General features: G+C 35.8%; 1 protein-coding gene across 5 annotated transcripts in view; it reads right to left on the bottom strand.

Moving 5' to 3' along the window:
* Positions 1-23,329, bottom strand: part of SPATA17 (spermatogenesis associated 17) — a 197,976-nt gene that overhangs the window by 68,550 nt on the left and 106,097 nt on the right. For 4 of the 5 annotated variants that reach the window (XM_078441043.1, XM_078441042.1, XM_078441045.1 and 1 more), the window contains one exon: positions 18,173-18,321. In XM_078441043.1, the coding sequence (XP_078297169.1) occupies positions 18,173-18,321 (149 nt within the window). Of the gene's footprint in view, positions 1-670; positions 775-18,172; positions 18,322-23,329 lie in introns of all 5 variants that reach the window. The other variant, XR_013553181.1, reaches the window with a different exon arrangement.

The following is a 23,329-nucleotide window of genomic DNA, read 5'->3' as shown; positions in this document are numbered from 1 at the left end:
AAAATTTTTAAAAAATTGCTAAGGAAACTCAAATATTCTTTGTTGAGTAACATTGCAGAGTGGCATACTCTAGACTGTGGTCTCTGGAAGAGGGGATTCCGTGGCCAACTATACTATCAGATCTAGGAAGCCAGGAGATCTCTATCTTGTTTATAGCTCTGTCCCCAATGCCTAATATAGTGTGCCTGGCACATATTAGGCATGCGATAATATTTGTTGAATGAATTAGTGAATAAGTTTGCAAAAGGCTATATATTTTATTCTACTTCTTTGCGGTTTACACTAAATAAAAGTATATTTAAGACTGAGATGCCCTATAAATGCCAAAAAAAAAGTTTACTGTTTTAACTATAACTTTTCCCCAAATTTATCTGATAGAAAATTCACTAACATCTTGCAGATTAGTGCTTTAAGAGACACAGTTTGGAAAATGCTATTGAAAGTAAGAGAAAGAAAAACAGAAGTATAGGTTTGCCTATTACTGGGAGTAATAGGAAAATGTTAATAAAGATCAAAGAGAAATCACAATTGAACTCACTTTCTTTTGTTTGACTTTTCTTTCAGTGAGAATAATTTTGGTGATCAGATCAAGACAAAACAAACAAGACTCAATTCAAGCTCAAGTCAATATTAAAAAAAAAAAAAAAAAAAAGAAAAACTTAACACCTACCATTTTTCAAGCATTGTGTTCAGTGTACTGTGTAAATCATGGGCTGTATTCTTGAGGAGCTTATCACCTAGAACAAGGGTCTCCAATATTTATATCCAGAAGGGCTAGGCGGGTAACACCAGTGAGTCAGACAAAAAAAATAAGAAGGTAAGCTTCAATTATTGCCATGTGAGACTGTGGGCCCACTGTTTCTAGATCATCTAGGTTTTATTTATTTATTTATTTATTTATTTATCTTTTTTTTTTTACATTTATTTATTTTTTTGAGAGATAGAGACAGCATGAGCAGGGGAGGGGCAGAGAGAGAGGGAGACACAGAATCCGAAGCAGGCTCCAGGCTCTGCGCTGTCAGCACAGAGCCTGATGCGGGGCTCAAACCCATGACCCGTGAGATCATGACCTGAGCCGAAGTCAGACGCTTAACCAACTGAGCCACCCAGGCGCCCCAAGATCATCTAGGTTTTAATAAAAACTGGAAAATCTGGATTTAAAAAAAATAATTACCATTTTTAATTACTTTTCCATTAATATAATTTTTAGAAAATTGTAGCATCCAAATATAACATACCTGGAGACTATGCAGCTCAGAAGCCATTAAATTTTGCAACCTCTGGTTTAAATTTTACATGTGTGCATCTAAGCATTTTCAATGATTTCAAGGTCTCTAACCAAATTATATCTCAAGTCACTGAGCCAACCTTTGGATTAAATCACCAAATCATTATCAGTTATTCTTAAGAAATTGTGACTGTACCAAAGATGTTACAAAATGAATTTAAAAGCAGAAGAATACAGATTCTACAATCCATAGGTGGCTTAATTTGGTGTTAATTTTCAGCACAATTCTAAAGTGTAATATTAAAATAAAATCCTAGAAAAATGGTGACATATATATATGGCATAGACACATATGACACTGGCACCATTTTATCTTAATAATTTAATATGTGTTTGTGTTGCCATATTTTAAATTAAAAATAAATATATTTTTAATAGAAATGTATATATTTGAATATTTTAATGTGTATATATATATTATTACACACACACACATATATATATATAAATTTAGAAACAGGTGTATATACATATAGACATATATCACCATAGGTAAGAGTAAAATTTTAGACGTGATATGTCTGATCTTTGGCCAAGAATTTGTCTGATATGTCTGAGCTTTGGCCAAGCTCTTTTATGATATCCTGAAGAATATGGGAGAAATAAGAATCAGCTGATAGTTAAAGAAGAAAGTAAAGCTACCAATGAATGACTTCCCAATGGCCAAATCCAAAACATACTTTTAGTTCTCACTTGACTTGACTTCTACGTCAGGCTGTTCATCCAGTCCTTGTAGTGAATTTTCTTTACATCTGTAAAATATCTCTTTCTCCTCTTTGCTTTCCTAATTTCTTGACAGACTTACCATTTTCTGTCAATACCTTGAATTAATGACTCTTATCTTAGCCATAACTGTGCATTGAATCACCTGGGCATAATCACAAACACATCTGCCTACTGAGTCAAAATATCTGTGACTGGGGAAGGCACATGTATATAATTTTAAACCTCAAGGTGATGTAGATGAGCATCCTGACCGTAGTCCTAACATGAAAGCAACCCCCAGAAATTTGTACATTTCTCTCTCGATAGCTTCCCTCTAGCAGATTCTTCCACCACCAAGGTTTTAATTAATTCCTCTACAGTGATGATTTCTAAATCCTTATCTCTATACACAATGTTTTTCTTTAACTCAAGACCAGTATTTCCAAATGTCACTAGGAATATCTATCTATGTAGATGCACAATAGGAATCTTAAAGAGCTGCCCCTAAATTAAGCTTATATCCAAAACCTCCATCCAATCAAACCTATAATTCTTATATAGACATGCTTCATTTTATTACACTTTGCTTTAGTGATCTATTCAGATATCGTGCTTTTTGCATACTGAAGCTTTGTGGCACCCTGTTTAGAGCAAGTCTATCAGCGCCATTTTTCTAACAGCATTTACTCATTTTGTGTCTCTGTAACACTTGGGCAATTACCACAATACATCACACTTTTTAACTATTATATTCATTATGATGATCTGTGATCAGTGATCTAGGATATTACTATTATAATTATTTGGGGGCACCATGAACTACACCCATATAAGACAGGGAACTTAGTGGATAAATATTCTGTGTGTTCTGACTGCCCCACCAAATTGGCATTCCCCCATCTCACCCTTTCCTCAGAACTCCCCTTCCCTAAGACACAAAAACACTGCAGTTAGGCCAGTTAACAACCCTATGGTGACCTCTAAGGTGTTGAAGTAAAAAGAACAGTCATATGTCTCTCACTTTAAATCAAAAGCTAGAAATGATAAAGTTTAATGAGGAAGGCATGTCAAAGACCAAGATAGGTCAAAAGGTAGGCCTCTTGCTTCAGACAAGACAGTTACCTAAGTCATGAAAGCAAAGGAAAAGTCCTTGGAGGAAATTAAAAGTGCTACTCCAATGAATACACAAACGAGAAAGAAATGAAACAGCTTTATTGCTGACACGGAGAGTTTGAGTGGTCTGGATAGAAGATCGAGCCAGGCGCAGCATTCTCTTAGGCCAAAGCCCAATCCAGAGCAAGGCCCTGACTCTATTCAATCCTATGAGGGCAGAGAGAGGTAAGGAAGCTGAGGAAAAAAAAGTCTGAATCTAGCAGAGGTTGGCTCGTGAGGTTATGGAAAGAAGCCAATGACATAGATGTGTAAGGTGAAGCAGCTAAGTTCTGATATAGAAGCTGCAGCAAGTTATCCAAAGATCTAGCTAAGATAATTAATTAAGGTGGCCATACTAAACAACAGATTTTCAATGTAAACGAAATAGCCTTCGATTGGAAAAAGATGGCATCTCTAAGAATTTCGTAGCTGGAGAAGAGCCAATGCTTGGCTTCAAAACTTCAGAGGACAGGCTTACTTTATTGGTAGGGTCTAATACAGCTGGGGACTTTAAGTTGAAACCAATGTTTATTTACCATTCCAAAAATCGTAGGGCCCGTAAGAATTATGCTACGTCTACTCTACCTGTGTTCTGTAAATGAAACAACAAAGCCTGCATAGCACATCTGTTCACAACATTTAAGCCCACTGAATATTTAAGACCAATGTTAAGAACTACTGCTCAAAAAAAAAAAAAAAAAAAAAAGATTCCTTTCAAAATATGAACACTCACTGACAATGTACCTGGTCAGCCAAGAGTTCTGATGGAGATGTACAAGATGGAGGTTGTTTTCACCCTTGCTAGCACAGCATCCGTTCTGCAGCCCATGGATTGAGGAGTAATTTTGACTCTCAAGTCTTACGATTTAAGAAATACATTTCATAAGCCATAGTTGCAATAGATAGTGATTCCTTTGGTGGATGTGGGAAAAGTAAACTGAAAATCTTCTGGAAAGGATTCACATTCTAGATGCCATTAGGAACATGCATGATTCAAGCAAAGAGGTCAAAATATCAACATTAGTAGGAGTTTAGGAGAAGTCAGTTCCAATCTTCACGGATGAGTCTGCAGGATTCAAGATTTCAACAAAGGAAGTATGTGCAGATGTGGCAGAAATGGCAAGACAACTAGAAACACAAGAGGACCCTGAAGATTTGATTGAATCACACTTGGACGGAGGAGGGGCTGCTTCTTCCGGGTGAGCAAAGAAAGTGGTTTCTTGAGGTGGGATCTACTCCTGGGGAAGAGGCTGTGAAGATTGTGGAAATGGCAACAAAGGAGTGAGAATATCACATATTTAGTGGATAAAGCAGAGGTTTGAGAGGATTAACTCCAATTCCACAAGAAGTTATACTGTAGGTAAAATGCTATCAAAGAGCAATGCACGCTCCAGAGAAATCATTAGTGAAAGGCAGAGGTAATCGATATGGCAAATTTCACTTTTGTATTAAGAAAACTGCCACAGTCATCCCAACCTTCAGCAACCGCCCTGATCAGTCAGCAGCCTTCAACCCTGAGGCAGGACCCTCTATCAGCAAAAAGATTACACCTTGCTGAAAGCTCAGATGATGGTTAGTCTGTTTTAGTAATAATTAATTAATTAATTAATTAACCCATTTATTTTTTGGAAAAGAATGTTTTATCAATTATCCTTATATGTTTCCATTTCTAGAGTCCGTAAAATTTTGTTTTGTTTTGTTTTGTTTCAAATTTTTGTTTAAATTCTAGTTAACATTTAGTATAATATTGGTTTCAGGAGTAGAGTTTAGTGATTCATCACTTACATATAGCAATAAAGTATTTTTAAATTAAAGTATGCACATTTTCAGACATAATGCTGTTGCATACACTTAATAGCATACTTATAGTGTAAACATAACTTTCATATGCAATGGGAAGCCAAAAAATCAATTTGACTTGCATTATTGTGATATTCACTTTGTTCCTTGGTCTGGAACCAAACCTGCAATATTTCTGAGGTATGCCTGTATTTTTTTCTTAGTCACGTAAGGACATCACCGACTAGCCAGTCCATTCAGCCAGAAGTCATCACGTCAAGGCACTGAAGGACTCCTTGCTTGGCACTCCTCAATCTGAAGAAATCTTTGCTTATGGCCTTACTCCCATAAAACACTGTAGTTGATATAATGTAACATACCTTCCCCAAGATCACGACTGTGGTTTATTTATATGTTAACTTAACATATCTATTACTTTAACACATATTTATTATTTATTGTGTTCAATGTTATGACTTATGTGGGCTAGTTTGTTTATATATATTGAGCAAAACAGATTCTCTTTCAGCAATTTGAACTGAAAAAAAGGAATTAACTGTAGGTTCTAGAGCTGGAAGGTTATATTGAATCAGGCCTGGAATGGCCATGATAAATAAATGCAAGCTGAAGATTTATGGGAAAGAAACTCCTAGCAGATAAAGGTAGTCAGCAGACAGCAGATGAGAGGCAGAAATGCAGAGAAAAGCAGAGATGCCCCCAGAGTGAGCAATCATGCCCCTGCAGCCTCAAGGTCACCTTAGTCCAGTTTTTCTTTGGTTCCTCATATTTCTACAAGATTCCCTGCTGGATCTTTTCAAACATAACTTTTAACTTAACTTTTTGAGTTACCTTGAGTGGATTTCTGTCCTTTGCAGCTAAGAAAGCTCTAAGACAGTGGCTCTAAACATATCTGTTCCCCTGACCATGCCATCTACACCCTATCAGGCTGGCCCCTAAAACTGGTTTAGGGTTTGTAGGATTCTACCTACAGCTATCTGTCAACCTCTCTCTGCCCCTCCACTGCCAATGTCCTCTTCATCTCGGAATTGGACTGTGGTAACAGTCCTCTAACTGGTCTTTGTCACCAGTGACTCTCATTTCTTAACCATGGACAGAGCTAGGAGGGTGACGTTTTTAATCTATCTGACCCCTTCACTCCAGTGACTAAAACTGTGATGGTTTCATACTGTCTTTTATATGGTGAAGTCCAAATAGTTTACATTGGTTCACATGGCCCTTCACACTTGGGCTCCAACTACACTTTCCATCTCATCTCTGCCACATTGCACGAGGTACCCAAGCCACGAGCGAGCTCCACAAGACACCTCAGAAGGCATACTGAAACCCCATGAACTATGCACTGTTTAGCACAGAGATGGCTTTATCCAGGCCACCTCCTTTTGTCACCCTCCTTGTTCTGTCTGGCAAAATTCTGTTCAGGCTTCAAGTTCCTTCTGACCCCAACACACATTTTTTTCTTAATTAATTAATTTATTTTTGAGGGAAAGAGAGAAAGAGAGAAAAAGAGAGAGAAAGAGAGAAGGGCAGAGAGAGAGGAGAAAGAGAATCCCAAACAGACTCCATACGGCCAGCGTGGAGCCAGATGTGGGGATCGAACCCACAAACTGTGAGATCATGACCTGAGCTGAAACCAAGAGTGGGGGGCTCAACCGACTGAGCCACTCAGGTGCTCCCAACACACTTTTGAACCCTAAACTGAAACAGGAAAATTTTGGATGTATACACACCACACCAATATAAGAATGCTGACTATGGCACAAAATGATTATTCTTCTCTCAAAAAAGAAATTCCATATACCTCATAAAGTACCTAAAGTCAATTGGCAAACCTTTATCTAGCATATGTCAGGCATTGTCTTAGGAAGACTACATAGAGTATGACAATACCTAACTAAAAAGACCGCAAGTGTCTTTTTATGACTTGCTCAATTACATACACCAAGGCGTATGTAATATTCTCAGGATATCAGTAAAAGTATTCCAAATTATCCCATTATGTTGATGTTGTAAATCTTAAACTTCTTTGATGTTAAATGTCTGTTAAGAACACAATCCAAGTGTTCTGTGGTTATTTATTAAAAAAATCATTTTTTTTCCCATGGAAAGTAATTTATTTAAAAAATCATTTTTTTCCATGGAAAGTAACTTACTTAAAAAATCATTTTTTTTCCCATGGAAAGAGTGAACAAAACAAAAGCACAGTTCTCACTGTACAGTCAAAGTAATAAAGGGCCCTTTTGTAGACAAATTCTAGAACTTCTTAATTATACATAGGCTTATTATCTATATCTCCAGTATTAAAAAGTACCAGAACTTCATTAGAAAAATTAAGCTGGAAAAATGAAGGCAGCACTTTGTAAATTTCCACTGGAAATGAGCTGGGAGAGGCAGAGGAATACTGGATCAAAAGAGGGTAATCATGCTTAACTGTGCCCTAGAGCACCCGCATGTTTAATACGATTTGCACAGTAACTACCTCTCCTATTACTGCTTGTTTGGAGTATTCTGTGTTAATGGGGTTAGCTAATTTAGTATTTTAACTTAAAAAGGCTCTGCTGATTAATAAATGTTGCACACTGTGCTAGTAATTAAAATAAATGGAAGAGTTACAAATAAAAGTTGAATTGTTAAGAAAACATTGTCTGAAAATATATGATAATCCCTATTTATCATAATACAATAACAGTTCAGAAAATATGGAAATTGTAAAGGCCTAAAGTGTTTGAAAATCCCAAGGGTCAAAAAACTTTTGAGATGTGTTAAATTTTCTTATCACTATTCTTTAGTGATAAACATAACCAGATCTCATCTAGATGTACATTTTTGTAAATGTCCTTTAAAAAAAAAAACTGTTTAGATCTAGTTTCTTAACCTTTCCTATAACATTTTTCCAGTGGTAACGGTCTACGAAATGATACTGATACTTAATTAGAAAAGCATATTTAAAAGGTTTAATAATGAGTAAATCTATTCACCAAGGCTTCTGTCTAAGCCAGGGTGCACATTTGAGAAAATGACAGCAGACACACAAGATTCATAGTTGCTGAACACTTGTTACCAGTGCCAGCAAATGGCCGAGCTCAAGAAATGGAGCTGCTATGCTTTGCTACTAAATGTATGTAGGATGCCTCTCATTTCACCTAATCTGATAACAAAGGGTGACAGAACGTGCCATCCCAGAACATGCCACTTTGCCAAAGGATTATTTTGAGCTAAAGGCACTTGAAAAGATAGGTACAAGAAAAGTGATCTGAACTCTCCATTTTTTTTGAACTCTCCTTTTATTCCCTAAAATCGGGAACTAACACACCCCTATGACAGCTGGCTTTCCTACACCAGGAGGAAAGAGACGTTCTTATCACCAGAGATGAGGAGTTGAGGCCAATGGAATTTTGTACAAATTTTGTTATTTAACTTTTCTCTTCCTTTGCTCTCCCCACACGTTTTATTTTTCCACAATTGCTTCTCATTGTTCAACCTCATATATAAGCACTTAGGGTTTGCCACTTTTTTGGGGTATTCATTTCCTTATGTGGCTCCTGTGTCATGTAATCCTTACATTAAACAAGTGTGTGTGCTTTTCTCCTGTTAATGTGTTGTAGGTCAACTTAATTTTTAGGCCCAGCTGAGGACCCTAAGGGGTTAGAGTGAAAGTTTTTCCTCCCCTACAATAACTATCAGAAAATTAACACCTTTTATTTTTCAAAAAGATGTAGACAGCTATTAAGCTGTCTGTATTTAGGTTCTTATGAAAGCCTATACAGCTTTAAAATAAAATATAATTTATACTGTGATTCAATTATTAACTTCTCCTCATAGGGAGGCTCAAGCCACAATCATATTTTTTTCAATCTTTTAAATGACCATGCCTTAAACCTGCAGAAGAATCTCCAGTCCTTAGAAATCCAAGGATTTCCCTCAAGTTTAGCTCAGGTTTATAAACACCAAAGGCTGATCTAACAAGATAGCTCTTAGCTTTATTTATTTTTTTAATTTAATTTAAGAGAGACAGAGAGAGAGAGAGAGAGAGAGACAGAGAGAGAGAGAGAATGCGAGTGGGGGAGAAGGGCAGAGGAAGGCAGAGAGACAATCTTAAAGCCGACTCCACGCTCAGTGCGGAGCCAGATGATCATGACCTGAGCCACCATCAAAATCCTGATGCTGCAATGACTGAGGCACCCGGACGCCCCCAAGGTAGCGCTTTCATCTGAAGAACAAGGTACATTAGTTTTCTATTGCTTCTATAAGTCACCACAAACTTACTGGCTTAAAGAGTACAAAATGTCGGCAGCCTGAAACGGGTCTCACTGGGCTAAGATCAAGGTGCCGGCAGAGCTGCATTCCTTCTGGAGATTCTAGGGGGGAAAGTCACTTCTCTCCCTTTCCCGGCTTCTGGAGGCTGCCAGTATTCCTTGGTTGTGGCCGCGTCCATGAGATGCAAAGGCAGCAAAGATAAGTTGTCCTTCTCATATCACACAACTCTGACCTATGTAGTAAAATCTTTCTGCCTCCCTCTTCCACTTTTAAGGACCCTTGTGATTATATTGGGCCCCCTCGGATAATTTGGGATAACCCCCCATCCTTAAAACCTTAATCATGTCGGTAAAGTCCTCTACATCATAGAAGGTAACATATTCACAGCTTCCTGAGATTAGGTTGGGACTCCCACAGACTCTGTCGGGAGCCATCATTTTGCCTCCCAGAACACAGACTGGCACTGACTTCTATTACATGTCTTAAATCCACTCCCATTGGATCCAGTTACAGTCTGCATAATTATACTCTCTGTATTAAACCAGAATGCTTAGAATTAACAGAAGGTATTAACATATAGGACCTTAGCACCTCTCATAAGACTTTAAGTGAAGCCCCTGTCAGCCTGTACCACCTGACATGATCGCCCATTCCATCCCATCTCCGCCATGTTGGTGCGTAGGTTAAGCATTTACTTGGATAGCTCTTTGATGGCAGGGACTTCTACTTCTTCCACCTCTTAATAACAATGACTCCTTTCTCCACTTCATCGGGGCAGCTGGCATGGTCCTGTTTTACATCTAAAAATGTTCTTTGAAATGCTCTCTGAAAAAATCTAAAACAAATATGTGTTGCTGTCTCCCTTTTTCAAAAAGTAAAAATAACAACTCTTTTAAATGTTTTTAAGTGAATATCAGATTGAGTAAATCATGGGAGTTAGAAAATTCCTTAACGGAAGCGGAAGAGAACATGGGATATACAGAGGAATGGAAGCTGCTCAGAAGCCCTGAGGCACAGAGTTTCTCATGAAGTGTGGCAGATTGGCTAGAGAAGCAAGCCTAGATCCCATCCTGAAGGGCCTTGTGTCTTGTGATGAAGAATTAAGATTTATCATGGAGTTGATAAAAAGCCATTAAAAAGTATTTTGGCTGAATGACAGCTTGCTTAAATGTCTCTAGTATTGTGGTAAATGGGAATATGAACAAGGAAGATAATTTTCCTCAAGAAAAAGTGAGAAACTGGAATGAGTTTCTTTGGGGAAAAGAAGAAACAGATAAAGTTCTCAAATGTTTACAAAACCCCCTTTGTAGTCTGTACTCAGTGCGTACAATACGATTGTCCCACTTTCTATGCTTATTTTAAACAACAAAAAAGAATGTGACATTATTTGGAAAACAGGACTGTTGCAGATATAATAAGATGAGATCCTAATGGAATAAGATAGGCCCCTAAGATAGATAGGACCCTCTGCATTACACAATTATGCATCTCTGTGGTAAAGAATACTTTTTTCCTAATTTCAATCACAGAATTATTATCTATAAATATATAAAACCTAAATTTCTAACATTTCTTTTGCCTCACAATACACAATATACAATTATGTTATGCAGTATATAAAAACCAAAATGGTTTCAGAAGAAGCTACAAAATATCACTACTTTAATTCTCAAAAAAAAAAAAAAAAAAAAAAAGGAATTACCCATTGGCTAGTTGCTACAACCAGTTGCTTAGCCCCATGGCTAAAAACATGATAGCTTTAAATCTCTAAGTAATTTCTTTAGCATTCCCAATCGGGTGTGTTTCTGATTGGTTGATAATCCTGGAAGCACCTTTCAATCTGAAAGCTTCAGGATAAGGGGTTACCAGCATGATATATAGCACAGATGTTGAAGGTATTGACAAGTATCCATGGAGAGTGTAAGTGGACCACCTTTCTTTGGGGATGATGTTGACATCTGTTCTTCCAGGCTTATCAAGGGAAATTCTATGGAAGGATACTTCGGTATCTTTTGATAGACGGTGATTTGCATATAAATACCAAGGTGGCCAATTATTTGAACAGCTAATCTTGTTATTTCATAAACCTATGCATCATTGAAAACAAAAATAATTCTGCATAATAGAACTCTTCCGATATACACCACTAAATCGCAGATTTTCCTTGACTAAGTCTGAGTAGCATTAATCTTCTATAATTTCTTTGGTAAAACAAATATACCTTCTCCAAACCAAATGGAAATAATTTTTTTATTGTTTTCTTATTCGTCATATGTTGGGTGTCTGTCAATTCTTGAAAGAAGCTGTGGAATACTCTATAGCTAATTATTTCACATCAAGTAATTGCTATAAAATAAAAATATATATATAAAAATAACTTGAGATGCCTGCCAATTTTATCTTTCATCTGAATTTGTGGGAAATTTTCATTTTTTTTTAAATTTTTTTTTCAATGTTTTTTATTTATTTTTGGGACAGAGAGAGACAGAGCATGAACGGGGGAGGGGCAGAGAGAGAGGGAGACACAGAATTGGAAACAGGCTCCAGGCTCCGAGCCATCAGCCCAGAGCCTGACGCGGGGCTCGAACTCACGGACCGTGAGATCGTGACCTGGCTGAAGTCGGACGCTCAACCGACTGCGCCACCCAGGCGCCCCGAAATTTTCATTTTTAAAGAGATTCTTCAGACATGTATGATTAAAATAAAACACGTTATATATCCCACCTGACTGATAAAATGATCCAAAATCCACTGTGTTGGATGAGAGGTAATTCTAGTTTCTTTACTTAACAAAGCATGCTTTGTAATGTATTTTGGAACTATTATTAGATAAATTATTATTATGTAACATTTATAATATGATTAGCTCATACTATATATCATGTAAAAACAATAGTTTATATGTTGTTGACTATTATACAATGATTTATAGTAATATTTTATATTATAATTATTATATAATTATAGTTTATGTTAGAATATAATCTTATTATTAGAATATGTAGATTACTAAAGAATTATTATAAGATACAATACAAAGATAATTACAGGATATATTATAGGATAATAATAATTTTTAAAAAGCCATTCTAGATTTTAAATAGTCTGTTTACAAATTATATACAACTATTTTGATGACAAAAATGCCTTAAGAGAGAGGAAGTGCTTTGGAGAAAGATGTATGAATTGAGACCCAAATCAGTGAGACTAGTAAAATAATTTTAAATTGCATATGCTATTAGATCTTCCTTATCTTCTTCAGTTATCTTCCTCAGTAGTAAAGACTCTAACCTCCTTCACTGCATCTGATTTAGGTATTTATTTATTTATTATTATTTTTTAATATAATTGTCAAGTTAGCTAACATGCAGTGTATACAGTGTGCTCTTGGCTTTGGAAGTAGATTCCCATGATTCATGACTTACATACAACACCCACTGCTCATCCCAACAAGTGCCCTCCTCAATGCCCATCACCCACTTTCCCCTCTCCCTCGCCCCTCCCCCCCATCAACCCTCAGTTTGTTCTGTGTATTTTAAGAGTCTCTTATGGTTTGCCTCCCTCCCTGAAACTATTTTTTTTCTTCTTCCCTTCCCCCATATTAAGTTTCTCAAATTCCACATATGAGTGAAAACATATATCTGTCTTTCTCTGCCTGACTTATTTCTTTGCCTGACTTAGCATAATACCCTCCAGTTCCATCTACATTGTTGTAAATGGCAAGATTACATTCTTTCTCATTGCCAAATAGTATTCCATTGTATATATAAGCCACATCTTCTTTATCCATTCATCAGTTGATGGAAATTTGGGCACTTTCTATAATTTGGCTATTGTTGATAGCACTGCTATAATCATTGGGGTACATGTGCCTCTATGAATCAGCAGTCCTGTATTCTTAGGATAAATCCTTAGTAGTGCTATTGTTCAGTCATAGGGTAATTCTATTTTTAATTTTTTAAGGAATCTCCACACTGTTTTCCAGAGTGGTTGCACCAGTTTGCATTCTCACCAACAGTGTAAGATGTTTCTCCACATCCTCACCAACATCTGTTGTTTCCTGACTTGTTAATTTTGGCTACTATGACTGGTGTGAGGTGGTATCTCAATGTGGTTTTGATTTGTGTTTCCCTGATGATGAGTGATGTTGAGCATCTTTTTTCATGTGTCTGTTGGCCATCTGGATGTCTTCTTTGGAAAAGTGTCTTTTCATGTCTTCTGGCCATTTCTTCCCTGGATTATTTGTTTTTCGAGTGTTGAGTTTGGTAAATTCTTCATAGATTTTGGATACTAACTAACACATTATCCGATATGTCATTTGCAAACATCTTTTCCCATTCCATCGGTTGCCTTTTAGTTTTGTTGATTGTTTCATCTATGCAGAAGCTTTTTATCTTGATGAGATCCTAATAGCTCAGTTTTGTTTTTTATTTCCCTTGCCCTCAGAGATGTGTTGAGTAAGAAGTTGATGCAGCTGAGGTCAAAGAGGTTGTTGCCTGCTTTCTCCTCTAGGGTTTTGATGGTTTCCTGTCTCACATTTAAGTCTTTCATCCATTCTGAGTTTATTTTTGTGTATGGTGTAAGAAAGTGGTCCACTTTCATTCTTCTGCATGTTACTGTCCAGGTCACCCAGCAACATTTGCTAAAGAGCCTATCTTTTTTCCATCGGATACTCTTTTCTGCTTTGTCAAAAATTAGTTGGCCATACATTTGTGGGTCCAATTTTGGGTTCTCTATTCTATTCCATTGGTCTATGTGTCTGTTTTTGTGCCAATACCACACTATCTTGATGATTATAGCTTTGTAGTAGAGGTTAAAGCCCAGGATTGTGATGATCCCCCACTTTGGTTTTCTTTTTCAACATTACTTTGGCTATTCAGGGCCTTTTATGGTTCCATACAAATTTTAGGATTGTTTGTTCTAGCTCTGAGAAGAATGCTGGTGCAATTTTGATTGGGATTGCATTGAATGTATAGATTGCTTTGATATTGTAAGAATATTTGTTCTTCCAATCCATGAGCATAGAATGTTTTTCCATGTCTTTGTGACTTCTTCAATTTCTTTCATAAATTTTCTATAGTTTTCAGCACACAGATCTTTTACATGTTTGCTTAGGTTTATTCCTAGGTATTTTATGGTTCTTGGTGCAATTGCAAATGGGAATGATTTCTTGATTTCTCTTTCTGTTGCTTCATTGTTGGTGTATAGAAATACAAACGATTTCTGTACATTGATTTTGTATCGTGCAACTTTGCTGAATTCATGTATCAGTTCTAGCAGCTTTTTGGTGGAGTCTTTGGGTTTTCCATGTAGAGTATCATGTCATCTGTGAAAAGAGACATTTTGACTTATTTGCCACTTTGGATGCCTTTTATTTCATTTTGTTGTCTGATGGCTGAGGCTAGGATTTCCTACAATGTTAACACGACGTTAAACAACAGTGGTGAAGGCGGACATCCCTGTCATGTTCCTGATCTTGGGGAAAGCTCTCAGTTTTTCCTCATTGAGGAGGATATTAGCTGTGGGCTTTTCATATGTGGCTTTTGTGATGTTAAGGTATTTTCCTCCTATCCTGACTTTCTTGAGGGTTTTTATTAAGAAAGGATGTTATATTTTGTCAAATGTTTTTTTTTTTCTGCATCTATTGACAGGATTATATGGTTTTTATCCTTTCTTCTATTAATGTGATGTATCACGTTGCTTGATTTGTGAATACTGAACCAGCCCTACAGCCCAGGAATGAATCCTACTTGATCACGGTGAATAATTCTTTTAGTATACTGTTGAATTCAATTTGCTAGTATCTTGTTGAGAATTTTTGCATCCATATTCATCATGGATATTGGCCTGTAATTCTCCTTTTTAGTGGGGTCTTTTTCTGGTTTGGGAATCAAGGTAATGCTGGCTTCATAGAATGCATCCAGAAGCTTTCCTTCCATTTCTAATTTTTGGAACAGCTTGAGAAGAATAGGTACTAACTCTGCTTTGAATGTCTGGTAGAATTCCCCTGGGAAGCCATCTGGCCCAGGACTCTTATTTGTTTAGAGATTTTTGATAACTGATTCAATTTCTTCACTGGTTATGGGTCTGTTCAAATTTTCTATTTCTTCCCGTTTGAGTTTTGGTAGTATGTGGGTGTCTAGAGAATTGTCCAATTCTTCCAGGTTGTCCAGTTTGTTGGCATATAATTGTTCATAGTATTCTCTAATGATTGTTTGTATTTCTGTGGTGTTGGTTGTGATCTCTCCTCTTTCATTCGTGATTTTATTTATTTAGGTTCTCTCTCTTTTCTTTTTGAGAAGTCTGGATGGGGGTTATCAATTTTGTTTATGCTTTCAAAAAACCAGGTCTTAGATTCATTGATCTGTTCTACTGCTTTTTTTTTTTAATTCTATATTGTTTATTTCTGCTCTACTTTATTGTTTCTCTTCTTCTGCTGGCTTTGGGGTTTCTTTGCTGCTCTGCTTCCAGTTTCTTCAGGTGTGAGGTTAGGTTTTGTATTTTGGATTTTTCTTGTTTCTTGAGATAGGCCTGGATTGCAATGTATTTTCAATATTTTCACTTTCATTTGCTTCCACATATTTTTTAAATTTCTTCTTTAATTGCCTGGTTGATCCATTCATTGTTTAGTAGGATGTTCTTTAACCCCCATGCTTCTGGAGGCTTTCCAAATTTTTTGTTGTAGTTGATTTCAAGTTTCAAAGCATTGTGATCTGAAAATATGCATGGTATCATCTCAGTTCTTTTATATTTATGGAGGGCTGTTTTGTAACCCAGTATGTGATCTATCTTGGAGAATGTTCCATGTGCACTTGAGAAGAATGTGTATTCTGCTGATTTTGGATGAAAAGTTCTGAATATATCTCTCAAGTCCATCTGGTCCAGTGTATCATTCAAGGCCATTATTTCTTTATTCATTTTCTACCTAGATGATCTGTTCATTGTTGTAAGTGGAGTATTAAAGCCCCTTGTAATTTCTGTATTCTTATCAGTAAGATTGTTTATGTTTGTGATTAATTGATTTATACAGTTGGGTGCTTTCAAGTTGGGGGCATAAACATTTATAATTGTTAGCTCTTCTTGATGGATAGACCCTATAACTATGATAATAATGCCCTTCTGTATCTCTTGTTATAGTCTTTAGTTTAAAATCTAGTTTGTCTGATATAGGTATGGCTACTCCAGCTTTCTTTTGACTTCTGGTAGCATGATAGATGGATCTCTATCCCCTCACTTTCAAAATGAAAGTGTCCTCAGGACTAAAATGGGTCTCTTGTAGACAGCATATAGATGGATCTTGGTTTTTTATCCATTCTGATACCCTATGTCTTTGGATTAGGACATTTAGTCCATTTACATTCAGAGTTATTATTGAAAGATATGGGTTTAGTGTCATTGAGTTATCTGTAGGTTTCATGCTTGTGGAGTGTCTCTGGTCCTTTGTAGTCTTTGCAGCATTCCACTCACAGACACCCCCCTCTACCTCCCCCCCCCCCCCCCCCCCCCGCCTTAGGATCTCTTGCAGGGCTGGTTTAGTGGCCATGAACTCCTTCAGTTTTTGTTTGCCTGGGAAAGTCTTTACCTCTCCTTCTATACTGAACGACAGCCTTGATGGATAAAGGATTCATGGCTGCATATTTTTCCTATTCAGCACATTGAATATTTCCTGCCAATCCCTTCTGGCCTGCCAAGTTTCAGTGGACAGGTCTGCCTCTACCCTTACGTGTCTACCCTTGTAGGTTAAGGCCCATTTGTCCCTAGCTGCTTTCAGAATTCTCTCCTTATCTTTGTATTTTGCCAGTTTCACCATGATATGACATGGTGAAGACCTATTCTTGTTGAACCTGAAGGGAGTTCTGTGCCTCCTGGATTTGGATGTCTGCTTCCTTCCCCAGATCAGGAAAGTTCTCAGGTATATTTTGTTCAAATACACCTTCTCCCTCTTTCTCTCTCTTCTTCTTCTTCTCTGGAAGTCCTATGATATGGATATTATTACATTTCATTGAATCACTTAGTTCTCTAATTCTCCCCTTGTGGTCTAGTATTTTCTTACCTCTCTTTTTCTCAGCTTCATCATTTTCCATAATTTAATCTTCTGTTTCACTTGTTCTCCCCTCTGCTTCCTCCATCTTGCTGTCACTGCATCTAGTTTATTTTTCACCTCATTTATAGTATTTCTTAATTCATCATGACTATTTCTCAGTTCCTTGATCGCTGCAGCAATAGAATCTCTGCTGTCTTCTATGCTTTTTTCAAGCCCAGCTACTAATCTTATGACTGTTATTCTAAATTCTTGATCAGATATATCTGTTTTGAGTAATTTTCTAGCTTTCATTTCTTCCTGGAATTTGAGAAGTCTTCCATTTTGTCATTTTGGCTAGTTTTCTGTACTTAACATGTTTTAATATCTTGTTATGTGTCCTGCAACTGCGAGCACTACTATATTAAAAAGGGGTCAAACATTGTCCAAGGCCTGGCTCTTCAGGAGGTGTTTTTGGAGTCTGTTGTACACTGCACCTGATTTATGAAAACTACAATGTATATCAGCGTTTCCAAATTAAATTTAGTCCACATTAAGAAAAATGTTTTTGTTCTGTTGGATCTTATTTTGGAAGCATCATAAATACATAGGCTTTCACTAGATAATTAAGGTAATTATTTTCACAGATGTATGGACAGTAGTCAGTTATCCCCTTGGAATGCCATTAATTCACACACACACACACACACACACACACACACACACGTGTGTGTGTGTGTGTGTGTGAATAAATATGTCTTCATATATATACACATTTATATATATTTACATATATAAATATATAAAACATTTGCATGTTGCTTCTGAATGGGTCAAGGGTGGCTTTACCTTTTTTCACCAAAAAAAGATTCTCTACAATCAGGAAATAAAAAATGTTGGATCCCTTAAGGCACCCAACATGGTACAGCTATGTTTTTAAACTAAGAACTCACCTATTGTCATTTATATTTCGCATCCACTCCTGTTTTCTGAGTTCTTCTCTGGCCATCTTTAACTCATTGATTGGTTCTGCCATCCACAATGTTGGCTCCAAAGGCTTGTAGCGCTGTTCGAGTACTTCGGTGATATCACGGAAAGGTCCCTGACAAGAAAGAATGAGGAAATACTCTACTATGGAAGATTCGTTGTTATATTTTTGATGACTAAAGGTGCTGAATATTTACAAAGTATAGTAAGTTTACCAAATTATTTTTAACTAACAAGCTATTCTTCTCTGAATTAGAAAATACATAAGAGGGGCACCTGGGTGGCTCAGCTCAGGTCATGATCTCACAGTTTGTGAGCCCCACATGGGGCACCACGCTGTTAGCACTTGGGATTCTCAATCTCTCTCTCTCTCTCTCTCTCTCAAAATAAATAAATAAGCTTAAAAAAGTACATGATAATATCACATCTTCAAGAAATGTTCACACAAGTAGTAAATATTTTGATAAATTTTTAAATTTTAAATTTGATAAATATTTTGATAAATATTTTGATTTGATAAGTACAAGTAGTAAAATATTTGATATTAGCCAGAATTTCCCTATGTACATCAAAAGACTTTTCATGCTAAAACTCTTAAATTTGTAGTTATAAGTTACTTTGTTTTCTAATTAAAAAAATGTTTCTTCTGGTATAATTTTTAAAAAAAATTCTCTCCTTTTTTGAGCAAGTAAAAGTATTAGGAAAAATTCTGAGCATTGCTTTTAAAAAGCTCTCTTATAAACAGAAATAGCATAGCAAGTGTTTTTTTATTAAGATAAAACTTTGAAGTTAATGCCACAACTTATGCTTAATTGGTGATCCTCCAAAACACAGAGGGGCCATAATTGTAATTAATTTAAGTGTTCTTTATTTAAAATTCTAAATTCTATTGCATAATAGCTCTGATACAATGGCAACTATTTAATGGTACAAATACATAGGAGAGGAAAGTCCATAAGCTGCAATAGTGAAAACTGTTTTACAACATATCCTACCTTTAAATTAGTAGTTACTTACACTAATTATTAGAATCCACTGATTGTCTGATTAGTATCATATTAAGTACAATACAAATCAGAAGTGGCTCCAGATTCTGCTATGCCATTAATTATATACTGCTTTCTTTTTTCATCACTATCGTACAGGAGAGAAGTGATGTAAAATGGACAAAGATTCCTAATCATATTCCTTATCCTTAAAGATCGCTTCTTTAAATAGGTTATCACTAACAAGACACAGCTGGAGTTACTGCAAGCACTGAGTGAAGACTGTGGGGCTAATAAAAAGAAATGATTCACGCCTCATTTATGTTCACTTATGTTTTACATTAATAGAAACCAATAATAGGAACCAGTTACCATAAAAGTCATGGACCGTAAATAACACAAATGGCAAATAAGTATCATCTAGTACTTTTCACAGCTGGACAGGAGGATTGCTATATTTGAAAGTAGTTAATGGATTTTTATTGGAACTTGACTTTTTAAAGATACAGTAACATGATTCCAAGTTCACCATTAAGAAATCAAATGGGGATTTTTTTTTTTCTCTTTACAGATTCTTAATGTTTTCCTTTGAGAAATTCTATGGTTTAAAAATTAATACTTGGTTGTGTTATCAGGGAAAATTATTTCTCTAGACCTTTTTCCCTCATATGTAAAATGGAATAATAACTCACAAAATCAATCTTACAATATATGAGATAATGTAAGTAACACTCTTAACATTGTACTCAGAACATACTAAACACTCAAAAATGATACTCCTGGCTTCATTTTCATTATTAGTTTCAAGAGAAGTTTGAAAAAGGTTTTGAACAATAGCAGTGTCATATATATATATGAGGAAATGGGCAAGGCTAGTTCTTTGAAGGAACCGGCATTCACAAGGAGGAATGGTCTTCTATCCATTTGTAGACTTACTTGTTCTGGAGCTTACTGTTTCCAGAAAGACTAGGAAATGAAAAAGGAGGAGCCCTACTCAAGCAGCAAAATTTAAGACAAAAATAGACCCAGTCTCTCTTTGGGGCTTACTATAACCTTTGTGGCCCTAGTCCTCCTGTTAGCATGTCCATCTCTCTATGTCCCTCAGTGCCTGGTCCACAGATTTCTATCCTAAACAATCCATGTCTTGCCTCTGAGCTCAATAGAACTCCTCCCTGGTAAGCAAATGATATGTGCTGTCAAGCTTCTCCTATGCCAACGCTCTTTCAATTTGTGCCTTTTAGATCTCAAGTGATTACTTAACATTGATCATACCTGGAGTGACATGGGGTCGCAGATTTTGGACATAGCTTCAAACTTCAGATCTGCTCATTGTACCCCTTTCCAAATATTAATCCCTATAATGCCTAGACTCAACCTGAAATGTTAGTCTCCTTTGGCTCTTAGCTATAGTTTTCCAAAGTTTGATTTTATTTGTCTCCAACCAAATCCTGATTATAAAGGTCAAATATATTTATGTTCTTCTGTGTTTTTAATAGCCCATGTTACTTTATAGTCATCTTGTATTTTTAAACTATTCTCAAAGCTTAAATAATAATGAAGTTATATTTCAAACTCCTAACATTTTCTCATACGTTTAAGAAATTTAGCTTACAAGTACAGACAGATCATCGGAGTACAAATATTATAATTTGGAGTAGAGCATATATAATCTTAAATTTCCCTAATGATGTATGTAGCTTTATATTATTAGATAACATAAAGGAAATGTGGTTAAGTCTAATAAAACCACAACAGTAAACATCCCATTCTGTGAAAACAAGAATGGAAAGAAGGAAAAAAAGAAGACAAGGAATTGAGGAAAGGGGAAGCCAAAGGAAGCTGAGAGAGAAGCAGGTGGGATGAAAAGATGGGTTGAGGAAGAATGGGAAGGAAGGAAATACAAAAGAAGGAAAGAAAGGAAGAAAGACGAGATATAATGGTGTGGAGGGGAGGAAAGAAGACCAGGGATAGGAATAAGGAGATAGGAAAAGAAGGAAAGAGAAAAAGAACAAGGGTAGAGAGCAAAAGCAAAAAAAGGAAGAAAGAAGGGAGCAGAAAAGAAAATTAACAATGATCATTATTTTGTGGTATGCTAGATAAAGGTAATTTCTGAGTATGTGTATATAAGTATACACATGTGTATGATATACATCTGCATATGTATCCATATATATACACACATATAAAATCTTCCATATATATGTATATTCCATAAGTATATATACACATGTATATTTTATATGAATGTATATATATTTTTCTATGTGTCTTCATATATATATACTATTGTGATATAGAAAGAAATATATATTGTATGGTCCTTGTCACTGATTCCTGGCATAGACTTCCTAAAATGCTTGGGATTTCCTGAGTGATGGGGTGCCTTTGTTATTCAAAACAAGATTACACCTGAGATTATGCTATTGAGATGATTTAGATCCCTAGCAGCCTCAAGATGAGACTGGTCACCAGAAAGAAGGTTGAAATTTCCAGCCCCATTTCGGATCTCCAGTGAAATCTAATGGAGTTCAAGATTGAGCTTTATAAAAACTCTTACACGGAGATTTGATGAGCTTCTTAGCTTGCACACACTATCTACGTGCTGGGAAAGTGGTGCACCCAACTCTGTGGGAACAGAAGCCTGTGCGCTCTGGATGCTTTCAGAGCTCACTCTATGTTCCTCTTCATCTGGCTGTTTACTTGTACCCTTTATAATAAAGAAGTAAATGTAAATAAAAGGTCTTCCTGAGTTCTTGAACCATTCTAGCAAATTATCAAACCTTAGGTTGGGGTCAGAGGACTGCTCAATTATAGCCAGTTCAGTAAAAAGTACGGGAGACCCAGAAATTGCGACTGGTATGTGAAGTGAAGAACATTTTTGTGGGGTCAAAAGCCCGTAAGCTGCGGAGTTTGCATGAACTCCTGGTAATTAGTGTCAGAACTGGCTTGAATGGATTGGATGCCAAATGGTATTCAGAGAACCAGAGAATTAGTTGTTGGTGTTGGAAAATACCTCAATCACACACGTATATATTTCCCATATATATTTACACATTTATTATATTTATTTCCATATTTATTATATAAATATATATACATACATCTTCCATACAAATATATATGACAGTTTTTACATGTATATTTTTATATAGAAAATATATATTTTATTTATATAAAAATATACATGTAAAAATGGTTCACATATATCATATATATAGGTGTATATATATGTATATATATATATATGTATATATATATATATACATATATATATATATATCTTCCATGTGCATTCCATAAATACTAAATACATATATGTATAAATAGAATGCTATGGGAGAAGCTATGTAAAGTAATAAGTGGTTGTATTGAGAAAAGCATATTAATAGAGATGCAGAGTGAATACAAACTTGTATAAAATAAGCCGTATTAAGAAGCATAGAAAAGCAAAGTAGTGAAGTTAATATAAAATACCAGTATTATAAAACTCATATAAAATGATATTAAATGTGCATGGTCAACATTGTAAATATTATACAGCGTGGCAATTTGGTATGGTAACCTCTAGAGTATTTCCAACTCAGAAACATTTATATACCTATATCTTATTAATACCATATAATTTTCACATTTCCTAAGAAGTTGTATTCAGAATTACCCTATGAATTCTGTGTACTCCCAATAGCAATTTCATTGAAGATAGCATAAAATATAGATTATATTTTATATATCTGACACCTTAGCAACCATTGAACACTTAATACACAAGCAATGATGATACTAGAACTATTTTCTTTATAGAATAACTAATACACTGAATTGCTCGTTCAGATGGTATCATGCAAAATTGTTACTTGTATCAACTGAAATAGTAATAGGCATAATTCAAATGGTAAAAATTCAGTTACGTATAAAATGCAATTTATATTTGTTTTCAAAACTATTTTAAATGCCTTTATTAGAATACTGGTATAACCTATATTTTGAAAAGAATCATGAAACCATACTCTGAAGGTATGTTCAAAATAAACTGAAATTTTTGCAATTATCTCTCCCTTGTCCTCTTGTTCAATTCCACTCTTTGTGTCACTCGATTTCAGAAAGAGGGAGAATTTTCAGTTTCTATGTTTTCTTAGA

Source organism: Panthera onca, chromosome F1 (genome assembly GCF_046562875.1).
Source record: "Panthera onca isolate mPanOnc1 chromosome F1, mPanOnc1 haplotype 2, whole genome shotgun sequence".
Classification (NCBI taxonomy): domain Eukaryota; kingdom Metazoa; phylum Chordata; class Mammalia; order Carnivora; family Felidae; genus Panthera; species Panthera onca.
This window is presented reverse-complemented; position numbering and strand designations above follow the sequence as displayed.